Below are 12,759 nucleotides of genomic sequence, written 5' to 3'. Positions count from 1 at the left end.
GCTATGATCGATAACGATGAAGTACAGTCATCAGACCCCGAAAACGATGACGCACCTCCAACAACACGGCAACGACCAAACGTACCTAAGTTTCCACCAATACAAATCAAAACATTCACTGGAAATGAGAAGGACTGGCAGCCTTTCATTGAAATGTTTAACAGTATAATTCATAGCAATAAAACACTAAGCAATGTAGAAAAATTGCGCTACTTGCTAACTTATACTGACTCCCATCCAAAAAAGCTGATCGAGCGTCTTGCACTGACCAACGCCAATTATGAGAGTGCACTGACCATACTCAAAGAAAGATATGAAAACAAAAGAGCCATGGTCAGCTCATATGTCAATACAATCGTGACACATAAAAAAATGAGGGCTGGATCAGCTGAGGATGCGATTTGCTTACATGACACTATCAAGTCATGTGTCGCTGGATTGAAAAATTTACAGTACAATGTAGAAAATTGGGACCCAATACTATTAGCCATCGTAACATCAAAGTTTGATTCTGCTACAAATCAGGCATTCGAAGAAAGCCTCAATGACATTACAGAGGTACCAACAACGTCCTCTGTACTAAAATTTCTACTTAAAAGATTCAGAATTTTACGCGCTATACCACAGGAAAATAAAGAGGTTAAAAAGGAAGAAAAAAGACAATCTTACTACGCCAATTCTAACGAGAACTGCTCCAAATGCAAAGGTGCTCATCCCATCATGAAGTGTGAAGAATTCAAGAAATTATCAGTTTATGACAGAATTAAACACGTAAAAGAACACAGCCTCTGCAGGAATTGTCTTTGGCATGATAAATCTGACGAATGCAGGAGCACGAAAAGGTGCCTAACATGCAACAAGGCACACCACATAATGCTACACTTTGATAAGAAAGATAACAAAAAAGACAATGGGAAAACTCAAGACAAGAAATCGAATTCCAAAAGCCATTACGTCAACACAAAGAAGGATGACAGTGTAGGAGAAGATTCTGATGATGAAATCATTGCTCTTCATACTACAAGCACTGCTATCATCCTTCCCACAGCAATAATCAAAGCGCGTGGCAAAGATGGCCAATGGCATCCACTGAGAGCTCTACTGGACACAGGATCACAAGATAGCTTCATCTCAGAAAACGCAGCCCAAAGTCTCAATCTTCCAAGAACCAAAGTGAGCACAAACATAAAAGGAATTGGAGAAGTACATGCAGCAACTTGCAAATCCACAATCGAACTATATATTTCTCCAAGATTCGAATCAAAATTCAAGGCATCAACAAAGGCATTTATAATGCCAAAACTTACATCGGTACTTCCAAGCAACACCATAAAAACTTCGTTTAACCCTCAACAATATAAAAACTTACCATTGGCAGATCCGACATACAATATACCTGGTAACATTGACCTAATCCTGGGAGCGAATGTCTATGCAGCTGTACTAAAGCCTGATATAAACAAAGAAGAGAATGGGCTCATGGCTCAAAATACAAAGCTTGGATGGATTATCCTGGGAAAAACCACTAACGTCACAACTCAAAAGGAAGTGATCAGCATGGTATCTCTAGCAGAAATCGACAAAACACTTTTAGAGATTTCTGGGAGATCGACGTTGCAAACAATACTACTGAAGATTTACAAGAAGTATGTGAACTTCATTTCAAAGACACGCACACCAGACTGGAAAATGGCAGATATCAAGTAAGGCTTCCATTCAAGAAGGAAACTGAAATGAAACTTGGAGACTCAAGAAGCCAAGCACTTGCCAGATTTCTATCAATGGAACGTAAATTAGCAACAAATTCAGAGCTAAAACAAGAATACGCCAAATTCATGAGCGAATACGAAGAACTAGGACATATGACCATGGCACCAAACTACATTGGCTCACCTCATAATGTATACTACTTACCACATCATGCAGTGTTCAAAATGGAGAGCACAACGACAAAGACAAGAGTCGTCTTCGACGCATCTTGCAAAAGCTCTTCTGGAATATCACTAAACAACATACTTCACACCGGTCCAAAAATCCAACAAGATCTGACACAGATACTTACAAGATGGCGAAAATATTCTATTGTATGCACAGCAGATGTAGAAAAAATGTTTCGTCAAATAAATCTCCACGAAGATGATCGAAACTACCATCGCATCTTATGGCGAGACAACACCAGAGAAGCCGTGAAAGAATATCAACTATATACCGTAACTTACGGCATAGGCCCAGCTACATACTTGTCAGTGAGAGTTCTGAAACAATTAGCCATAGATGAAGGTGATAAGTATCCCAAAGCCGCAAAAATTCTTCAACAGGACTTCTACGTGGATAACATGCTAACAGATGCTCATTCGCAGGAAGAAGCAGAAGAAATATATATCCAAATCACCAAGCTCATGGCACTTGGCCAAATGAACATACGAAAATGGACAAGCAATTCAATGGAGCTAATGCATAAAATTCCAGAGGAGTCTCGAGAAAAGGGTATCATCCTAATAAAAGAAGATGAGACAATAAAGCCATCAGGAATCCATTGGAGTCCAACAAGGGATGAATTAAAATAAAATTCTCACATGACAAGCAGTGGACAAAGCGCGGAATATTATCCAAAATCGCCTCGATTTTCGATCCAACAGGCTGGCTTGCACCGACAATCCTATGCGAAAAAATAATGATGCAAGCACTGCGGAAGGAAAACATTGGATGGGACGAAAAACCCTCACAAACGTTCATCAAACACTGGATAGAATTCTGCGAAGACATCATCAATATACAAAAAATACGTATTCCTAGGTGGACTGGGTACAAACCAGGAGCGACCATAGAACTTCATTGTTTTTCAGATGCATCGAGACTAGCATACTCTGCTTGCGTATATGTTCGCATCATCTACAACAACACAGTCACAATCTCACTAGTAGCAGCCAAAACCAGAGTTGCGCCAATTAAAGGGAATATTACTATTCCTAGAATGGAGTTATGCGGAGCAGTACTTTTCGCAAACCTAATGAAAACTACAGAAGAGGCTTTAGACGTGAAGATCAGCAAAAAATATGCATGGTGTGATAGTCAAATCGCGCTTGCATGGATCGATAAGGACCCATCAACTTGGCAGACATACATTGCAAATCGGGTCAATAAAATTCACCAATGCACTCCAAGAGAAATTTGGAATTACATTGCCTTAGACGAAAACCCGGCAGACATTGCTTCGCGATGAATCACAGCAGATGCCCTTGTAGGCTGCAAGCTGTGGTGGCGGGGGCCAAGATGGTTACGCCATGACGAAGAAGAATGGCCAGTTAATAATCAAGATGAAGCATTATTAGAGCTTGAAAAAACAATGATGAAAGCAAACAAGAGTCCATTCTCCCTAGCAATTTTCACCGATGGTGAAATGGAAATCCTTCACCGATGGAAAAACAAATGGTTCGCAGAAGATCCAAATGAATGTGATTGGGCAAACAGAGTCCTAGAAAAATTGTCCTCATTCCAAAAAATGGTTACCACATTTGCTTATTTGAGGAGATATATAACAAACTGCCAAAGAAAAACACGAAAAGAAGAGAAAATCACTGGAGAGCTGAGCGTTAAGGAAAGGGAAGATGCGAGGCTGAAGGTGATCAAAATCATTCAAGCCATTAATTTCGCAGATGAAATAAAAGCAATCGAAAACTTCAAACCAATCTCGGTCAAAAGTAAACTAAAAAATCTAAATCCAATACTGCAAAACGGAATACTAAGAGTTGGGGGAAGAATACAAAATTCCCACTTGCCAACGAATCACAAAAATCCCATCATACTTCCAAAATGTCATATGACCGACTTAATTATCAGGGAGACTCACATGGATGTACTTCATGCGGGACCACAACTCACCCTAAACCAACTTCGGACTGAGTATTGGATAATCAAAGGAAAATCCTACATCAAGGCAATTCTAAACAAATGTTTGAACTGCGCAAAACAGAAGAAAGAAATGTTAAGCCAGATGATGGGAGATCTACCAGCATCCAGAGTTACACCAGCGCCACCCTTCTCGAGATGTGGGGTAGACTACGCAGGACCCATCATGACCCGAAGGAACAAGGGAAGAGGGAGAGGTTCTGAAAAATCATACTTAGCCATATTTGTGTGCCTAGTAACCAAGGTAATCCACATTGAGGTGGTAACAGAGCTCACCACAGAAGCCTTTTTAGCTGCACTAAAAAGATTCATGGGGAGAAGAGGAAAGCCGTTAATAATCATGAGTGACAATGGAACTAATTTTGTCGGAGCTCAACGCAGTCTCGACAAAGAAATGCAACAAACCATCAAAGAGTCTTCAAAAGCAGCTGCCATACAAATAAAAAAAACAAAGCATAACGTGGAAATTTATACCTCCGGGTGCTCCACACTTCGGAGGATTGTGGGAAGCCGCCGTAAAGAGCATCAAATATCACATCCTCAGAACAGTAGGCCTCACACAACTCACCTATGAGGAACTCACAACTCTTCTAGCGCAAGTGGAAGCTTGTGTCAATTCTAGACCTCTAACGGAATTGTTAAATGATCCTGAGGACATCGAAGCCTTAACCCCAGGACACTTCTTAATTGGCAGAGCCATTACCAGTCCACCACAACAGGACATCCCCGAAAACAATCCTATTAATCGCTGGAGAATGATAACCAAATTCAACCAGCAGATATGGAAACGATGGTCCAGAGAATATTTATGCACATTACAACAAAGAACCAAATGGCAAAATAAGATGGAATGCCCAAAGATAGGAGATCTTGTACTCTTGAGGAAAGATAATCTACCACCACTCAACTGGCCTCTTGCTCGCATAATAGAACTACACCCAGGAAGAGATGGACTAACATGAGTGGTAACAATTCGACTGAAAGGTAACAAAACAAAGCAGGCTCCAATCCATAAGTTAGCCAGACTACCAATATCCACAGCACAAGAGTCAAATAATGAAGCTTCAACTCCTGATGATGGTGAAGCAATTACAACCTCTACTCCACAGCCAACTACTTCAACGGGTAGAAGTAGTACTCGACGAGAAAAACTACAAACAGTTGCTAGACGTCCAACAACGAGATCTTGTACCAAGGCACTGTTGCTCACAATTCTACAAATAATGTTAATGCTGACAACAGTCTTCGCCTCAAATTTTACAATCCATTCACCAGATTGTGGATTATATATTGAGAAATTGGGATCAGCTCACCTAAGCAGAGGAAATTTGAGACTGGACTTAGCATTCTCCAAGCAAGAACTCATAAGGGAAAGGGCAACCATCCTGCATGTCTGGAACAAGACTTCAATGAAACAAAGAAAATTGCAGAAACTTCTCATTGCGAGATTGTCATACAACATATAGCACATGAGAGAAACATAATTTTGGATCAAATAAGTGAACTAATTAACTACGATACAAAAAAGGTTACAACAAACAAGCGTACAAAAAGAGGAATGTTTGGAAAATTAGTAAACTTCATATTTGGCAGTGATGAAGATGACCTCTACACTCACCTAGATGCATTGGGTCACAACCACAATGCATTACTGCAAACAATGAATCAACAAACACTACTGCTAAATACCCGAATATCTCAATCAAACACCATAGTCGAGAATAAGCTTAGACTATACAACGAGCGTGTTGATATTCTCACTCAAGCAATCAAGGAAATGCAAGCTAATTGGTTACGCATTGATCAAAACCAACTAGAAATTCGAATGTTAAGTGCCTACATGGGTGCCAACAATTACTACTTGGAGATAAAAGAAAGGTACAGTGCCCTTCTACAAGCCTTAAATGAGAAAACAAATGGGATAGAGCTAATCAGTAAGGAACAATTACAAGATACAATAGATAAAACTCATAAAAAATTAGGGCCTGGGTTGATAATCTCCGATCATAGTCTCAAGACAGCGAAATACAAAGTCACAGAAGACAATATTACTGTTCACATATACTTTGATATCATGGAGTCTACCACCGACGAATTAATACACGTGATCGCAATCCCAAAACATCTTTACAATGACACGTATCTATTACGAGACATCGAGAATTCACTACTAGGAGTGGATTATCATAATCAAAAGAGTTTCATCATGAACAATGAAGATCTCAGAAGCTGCAAAATTCTTACCCAAGGAAATCACATGTGCAAGACAGACATCGTATACAACATCCCAGATCGTCCATCGTGTGTACTAGATGAAATCTTCAGACGACATCAAGGTGAAGAGTGTGTCACAAAGAAAGTGACTGTTCAGGATGTAATCTGGAAAAAGTTAAACACCGAGAACACCTGGTTCTACATGACTGAAAAACCGATATCAGTAGCAGTGCTCTGTAGCGGATTTCGGGAAGAAACACTCATCAACGGTTCAGGAATTCTCCACGTAAAGCGTGACTGCTCTGTGAAAACTAAAGCATTAACGCTACGATAAAGTTACACCATGGAACTTCAAGTACAAGCAACCTATAATCAACCAATCATCTTTCCTGATTTCAATATGACAGAGCTAGTACATCAACATCCCATTATTCTGAGAAGCTCATCAATCATCAAAGGATCAGAAGATATATTCGCCAAGGCTGCTACTCCAGTTCCCACTGTAATGACAATGGAGGTACAACCGATACCCAAGCACACCCCATATACCACATCAGCGATAATCGTCGTAATCATTGTACTAGTCATCACTTGGAAGACCAGAGCACATTGGTGGCCATTCATCAAGAATAACGTCTGCAGCTCAGAAACAAAGGATATCGAAAAGGGAGATGAGCAGACAAATCAGAAAGAAAAACTGGATCTACCACTGACTGGCTCAGCGACTTCGGCAGATCTTGAACAAAGAAGAACCCACGCAACAGAATACTGTGGGCCCCCAAGATGTTCAGGATGAACATGAATATCAACCTATTTAAATTATAATTAAGGTACTAATTAAATATCCCGTGAAGGAGATTATTATTTGTAAGTCCTTCAGACTCTAAGTCTCCTTCAAAATAGCATTCATATTTAAAATAGTCAAATTCATACTAATTGCTGATCAATTGCAGTCTCCTAGAAAGGGCTAGGAAATCAGCTCAATTACGAGGACTTAAAGGACAAGATCAGTCGCATTGCATTTTTTATATCCTTAATTAATAGGACAAGGAGACTCGTCCTTTAAGGACCACTAGGATTAGTTAATATTTTCAAATTACTTTTATCAGTTAATTAGGGTCAAACACAGAAAATTACTCATTTTTTAACGTCAAAATTTTCATGTTTCTAGGACGAATCCTGGGATGAAATTTATACCAGAATATTTGTAAAAGCTTCAAATCCCAGGATTTATCCATAAAATTCAAATAGTATGTATAGTTTTTCTAATATTAATGAAAAGGTTTTTATCATTTATGATATTATGTGCAAAGAAAAGATGAAAAATTGCACATCTTTTAGTACAAAATTAACGCATTTAGGATCTAAATTAAGGACCTGGACTAACGGCAAATCATTTTTAAACTCCTTAAAATAGATTTGCCATATCAAAATTCAAAATTAGTTAATAGTTTAAGAACTATTAAAGATAAAAGATGAGCTGTTTTGCACTCAAAAATTAGGTCACTCGCAAAAGGTGAAAGACGACATGGAAAAATGTAGCAATTCATCAGCAATTTTTGGTAAATAGGAAAATTAAGTTAATGTGTCACCAAAGACACAACAGAAATTATTTAGAAAATATTAAGTTTTAAGTGGGAAATTTAAAATTTTGTATAAAAGCTAAAGAAATTGTTAAAATAAATCAGAATGAAAAAGCCAGCTTCAACAGAGTTTTACTCCACGAATCAGCGGCAGCTACTACAAGTAAGTGCCAAATAATAAGCAGAGCTTAATTATTCTCCTGGACAGGCCTAAATTCGGCGGCACCATCCTGAGTGCCAACACCTATCGGCCCCAGCTAAAACTTGCCTAACAAGCGGCAGGTACAGAGAGGCTCTCGTAGAGCTGAGTTAAATAGTTGACGAAGGAGGCGCACCACAGCCAAGTCAGAAGGGCTAGAAACCCTTCAGATTCCCCGGAGAGGCAGCATCCAGGTTGCTATTTTTCGAGTGGCAGTAATAGACCTATACTTGAGGCTAGAGGCTGTCCAATTGTGGACGCCAGGGGAACGACTTATCCGGCAACTATTTAATTACAGCCTCGTGAGCTACGCAAAAGAGCAAGGAGCCTTTCTGAACATTTCGGAAAGGATTCTTCCTCTAGGCTAAGCTCTGCTACAAGTCAGGGCTTGGACAGACATAGAAAAATGAATACCTCTAGAAGGAAGTCCCCGGGATGTCTGCTTCACAGCTTGGCTCATCCTTGTCCAGTCAAAGGCTGCGATTCTGGCCATGATTTTTTTTATATTCCTTTCCCCTCCTGATAAATATTCGCTAAAGTTTTTTTTTCTTAAAAGGTTTCTCCGGGGAAAAACTAGCTGCCCATTGAGATCCTGAGGGAGAGGAATCCTGGCCATAATCACTCAGAAGGCCTTGCGAAGCTTCCGCTTCTTCCCATGGTTTTGATCGTGGGTGTTGGTCCAGTGAAGCACAATTGTTCACTGGGAGATATCACTGGGGTGGTCAGAAAGACACTAGATTCACCACCTGAGACACTTGGGGATGAGGAATCCTGGCCACATTCACCTTCAAATGCTTCAATGAAATTTGGCATCAGCAAAAAGCTAAAGTTTGTACCAAATTTTTGAGAGCTTCTATTTTAATTAATTCACAATTATTCACTGCGGGATATCACTGGGGTGGCCAGGAAGACGCTAAACTACCCCCTGAGATACCAGGGAAGAGGGATCCTCAGGCTGGGAGCCAAGCTCAACCCTCAGTAATGGAGTTGTAGACTCCATTACTTTTTTTTTATTGAAACACTAAGAATACTTTTACCTTTTTTTCACTCAATTCCGCTCTCTTAGGCGTCCAGTCTCAGTCAGTGTTGCCAACACTTTAATGACAGTTCCTCCTAAATCAAGAGCCAAAAACTCCTAGAATTCTCCTAAAATTCAAAAATTTGAATATTTATTTGTTATTTGTAAAAATATGAGAATTTTTACAAGAAATATGAGATTTCATACACAACTTTTCATTTGTGTGGGTTAAAAAATTGATTTAATTTATAATATTGGTTTGTCACTTATTTTTATTTTTTACGCGAGCCATGTATTATAATTAGTATACCACAAAAATAATACAACAAAATTATCATTTTAATATAAATAAGGAATGTCTCCCATTTCTTCTTCTTCTGCCACTGTCACTTCGCCCTCGTACGCTACACTTGTACCAATTTTTCCAAGGATATGCGGTGGAAGGCTTATTTCATTGCAACATTTTCCCATCCTCTTTAACCCAGCACGGATTTTTAAAAGTGACACTAATACGGGACCGCTCATTCTATTTCTTAATGGATTTTTTACTATATTCATTTGGCCAAAGGTTCTCTCCACCTCAGCGTTAGCCCAAGGTAGGGAGAGAACCTTAAGAGCGAATCCCGCAAGATCATAAAATGGGTTGTCTCCAGCAGCGTCCTTGTGGCTCCTGACTTCGCATCAAAATTCAATAATGTTGTCTGTTTTCTCCCACTGCATAAACGAAATTTTTGACCATTGGAAGTCAATTTTCGTTGCAATTTCATCTGTTTCTTTGAACATTTTGAGGAGTGGGGTAATGTTGGGTTTTTTTGAGCGAAGACATTTCTCGGGAGCCAGTATCACAATATTTTGCAAGATTTTTGAATTGTCTGGTAGACGCTGCTGGAGCTGGGTTATCAGGGATATGATGAATAAGATACACCGTCTCCGTATATTTTTTTCCTCTTGAACTGTTAATTGGTTCTGTATCCTCATTTTTGAAATTTTATTTTCAAATCCGTATCCCAGGTGTGGCTTCGGGTGCAAATGTTGCTCCACGTCGACCGTCAGGAAATCTTCCTTACATCCCACCGTAACCACCCTTTGAACAAGTCCTTGAATTAACGTAGTTGGTGATAAAAGTAGCTTTTTCGGCGAATTCTTATTAGTTTGAAATTGTTTGTTCACCTAGAAGAGACTATAGAAAAGACCTAGTCTGTCGTCTGTCGTGCGCTCTTTAATTGCTCTCGTCCATATTCGTCCGTCTGTGTCTCCACCTCGTGGAATATTTTGTAATTACGTCCCGTCCGTTATGTCCGTTGACCACATACTCCAAACTTATACCTTTTTTGTTAACATTAATTGTGATCTCTGAATAAGAGTCATCATAGGGAAAAGTATTGTGACGAGCGACAATTTTGTTAAATGTTTGTTTTATGTCCATGTTTGGTAAATTAAGGGAATTTACATAATTTATTTTTATTGGCTTGGGTGTTACGCGTATATTTATGGTAATAGTACAGTTCCTGGATGGTGATAGAATGTGTTTAATGATTCCTTGCAATAGTTTAACTATAGCTTCAGCAGAATCTGCAATTTACACCTAAGGCTATATATAATTCATGTGAGAAACAGAAATTGCCTGGGTATAAGGGTCATGGACCAATTCCCCAGATTTAGACTTGCTCTTGCAACTCCCAGTGAGTGTATCGTGTTCAGGTGCATTCGCCTGCTGATACTGTGCTATAAGGCGTGATCGTCGGAGATTTTGAATTGGTGTGGTTAATGTGGTTCAGGTGATTCCTTTTGCGTCTGCTGCATCACTTATCTATAGGTATAGGTGTCTTCTCTGTCGCGAATACCACAGATACTATTTCCGGCTGAAGCGATTGCTATCTCACCTGCCACAAGCGCTATTTGTCTCTTTCTGTGGTACAGGTGCTCTCGTGCTTCAGTCTGTCCTGGACAGTGAGAGTGAATGCATCGTTGCCGTCCAGTGGGATATCGGAAGTCAAGAAGAGCGCTGCGGTTGAGCGAGTACCTACGGCGTAGGAGAGACGAGACGGATTCGGCGTGCTCAGGGAATTCTGGGCCACCTCAAGAGGATTTTCCGTCAATTCAGTTCCCTTCGAGTCAATCCACTGCTCCTTAGTCCAGGAGGATTCCCACGGAGGAGCGTGATCGAGCTGAATACTCTAGAAAGCAGAGAGTTCTCTCCGTTCCTGGGATTGAAGTCAGTGGTGGGCTGAACCCCCTGAACCCTTGGGCATGCCCAAGGGTTCAGGGACAAGGTTGAGAAATATAATACCCTTCTTCCCGTAGTACAGAGGCTGTACAACACAACCTCTGCCTCGGTGGTGCCCATTGTAGTGAGCACAAGGGGTGCAGTACCCCTAGAAACGGTGGAGGGTTTAAAACGCCTTAAAATAAACACCAAAAAGTTTACAACCACCGTTTCGATTACCGCCCTCCGCTCATCAATCGTTATTTATAACGAATTCATGGACTATGGAGGGCGGTTGAGGTCAGACGTTGGGGTTAGTGATCCCCAAACACACTGTAACGTCCCATGAGTGTTAAATGTCAGTCCTGACTTTTTATGGACTGTTTTATTTAACTTATTCGTGTGTCGTCCCCGATTTAAACAAAAGGACAAAAAAAAAACACGGAAATCCGTAAACCATCTGTGATACAAAAATCTGTGATAACATCTAAGAAATATTTTGTAATGTTTCAATGTTATTTATTTATTTATTTATTTATTTGTAGTATTTATAGTGTGTTCTTCTGACCTTCAGAAAAAGAAACCCTAGAGGCGTGTGTAGTCAATGGGGGACAGTCATCAGACAAACCCCAAGCTTCAATCCTTAGGGGGTAAGGCGAACGAGCAGCGTGATGGAAGTTCCACGCTCAGAATCCCCAGCCGCTCCCTACGAAAATGAATATTTGGCAACCGGGCCCAAGGAAACCGGAAAGTCCGGCTACCTTTTAATAGCCGCAAAAATTAAAAAAAAATTAAAAAAAAAATTAAAGAGAAGCACCCTCCTCCTTCGGAGTCTGGGAGCAACCGGGGAGCGAGAGAAGGTGATGAGGTGTACCAGTTGGGGGCCGAAATGCCTAAGAGTAGTGGAGAGTCCTCGTCGAACTCCTTGGAGGAGTACTGAAGGTACGCGGAACAGAAGATTTGTGCAACCAAGGTTATGTTGAACACCATAGAGGAAAGTTCAGAGGACGACGCCGAGCAAGGAAGTCACACCCCGGAGCTCCCTCAGCGTCCGGAGGTTCTTCTAGCGGCGATAGCCTTTCCTGCACAAATTCTGCTGTTTCAGGACAAAATTGTCCTTCCGGTGAGCGTCGGTGAGGTGGTTTAATCCAAAATTAAAACACTCAAAGTTCCAGAGCTTTCGACACTATATCGTGTCTTTTTCAGTGGTTCTTGGTTAGTCTATTATCTTGGATATTGTCACTATTTTTGTTTAAATTTACACTGATCAGATTGGAAACAACAGTTGGGAGCTATTGATGAACAAATCACAAAAATTATCACTAACAATTTTTTTGGTTTTTTTCTCTCCAAAACGGCTTGGTACTCCTTTTTCCCTTTCCCATAGTACCAAGCCGTCTACAATAAACTGTTTTCTGATTTTTAAGAAAACTTTTAGAAGATCGAAGTGAATTGAAATGATCGCGCACTGCACCAAAAAAAGCCACAGCCTCAAATTCAGATTTCACAGTACAAATGATGAAATAATAGTTTCTAGGAATGGTGATTTTATTGATCACCACAATCCGAATGAGGACAAAAATACAATCAAATAAAAGGTGGAGTAAGAACTGAATTTAGATCAATGTTA

At 40.1% G+C, this 12,759-nt stretch overlaps 1 protein-coding gene across 1 annotated transcript; it reads left to right on the top strand.

The window, feature by feature from the left end:
- The first annotated feature begins 5,467 nt into the window (after positions 1–5,467).
- LOC129809389 (uncharacterized) lies at positions 5,468–6,457 on the top strand. The gene has a single exon (XM_055859198.1). It carries the CDS (start codon positions 5,468–5,470, stop codon positions 6,455–6,457), a length of 990 nt encoding a protein of 329 aa, XP_055715173.1.
- The last annotated feature ends 6,302 nt before the right edge of the window (positions 6,458–12,759 follow it).

Source organism: Phlebotomus papatasi, unplaced genomic scaffold (genome assembly GCF_024763615.1).
Source record: "Phlebotomus papatasi isolate M1 unplaced genomic scaffold, Ppap_2.1 HiC_scaffold_87, whole genome shotgun sequence".
Taxonomy (NCBI): domain Eukaryota; kingdom Metazoa; phylum Arthropoda; class Insecta; order Diptera; family Psychodidae; genus Phlebotomus; species Phlebotomus papatasi.
This window is presented reverse-complemented; position numbering and strand designations above follow the sequence as displayed.

Excerpts from the sequence above, each read along its gene's own strand:
- LOC129809389 (XM_055859198.1), top strand. The coding sequence starts at position 5,468 with ATGTTTGGAAAATTAGTAAACTTCATATTTGGCAGTGATGAAGATGAC.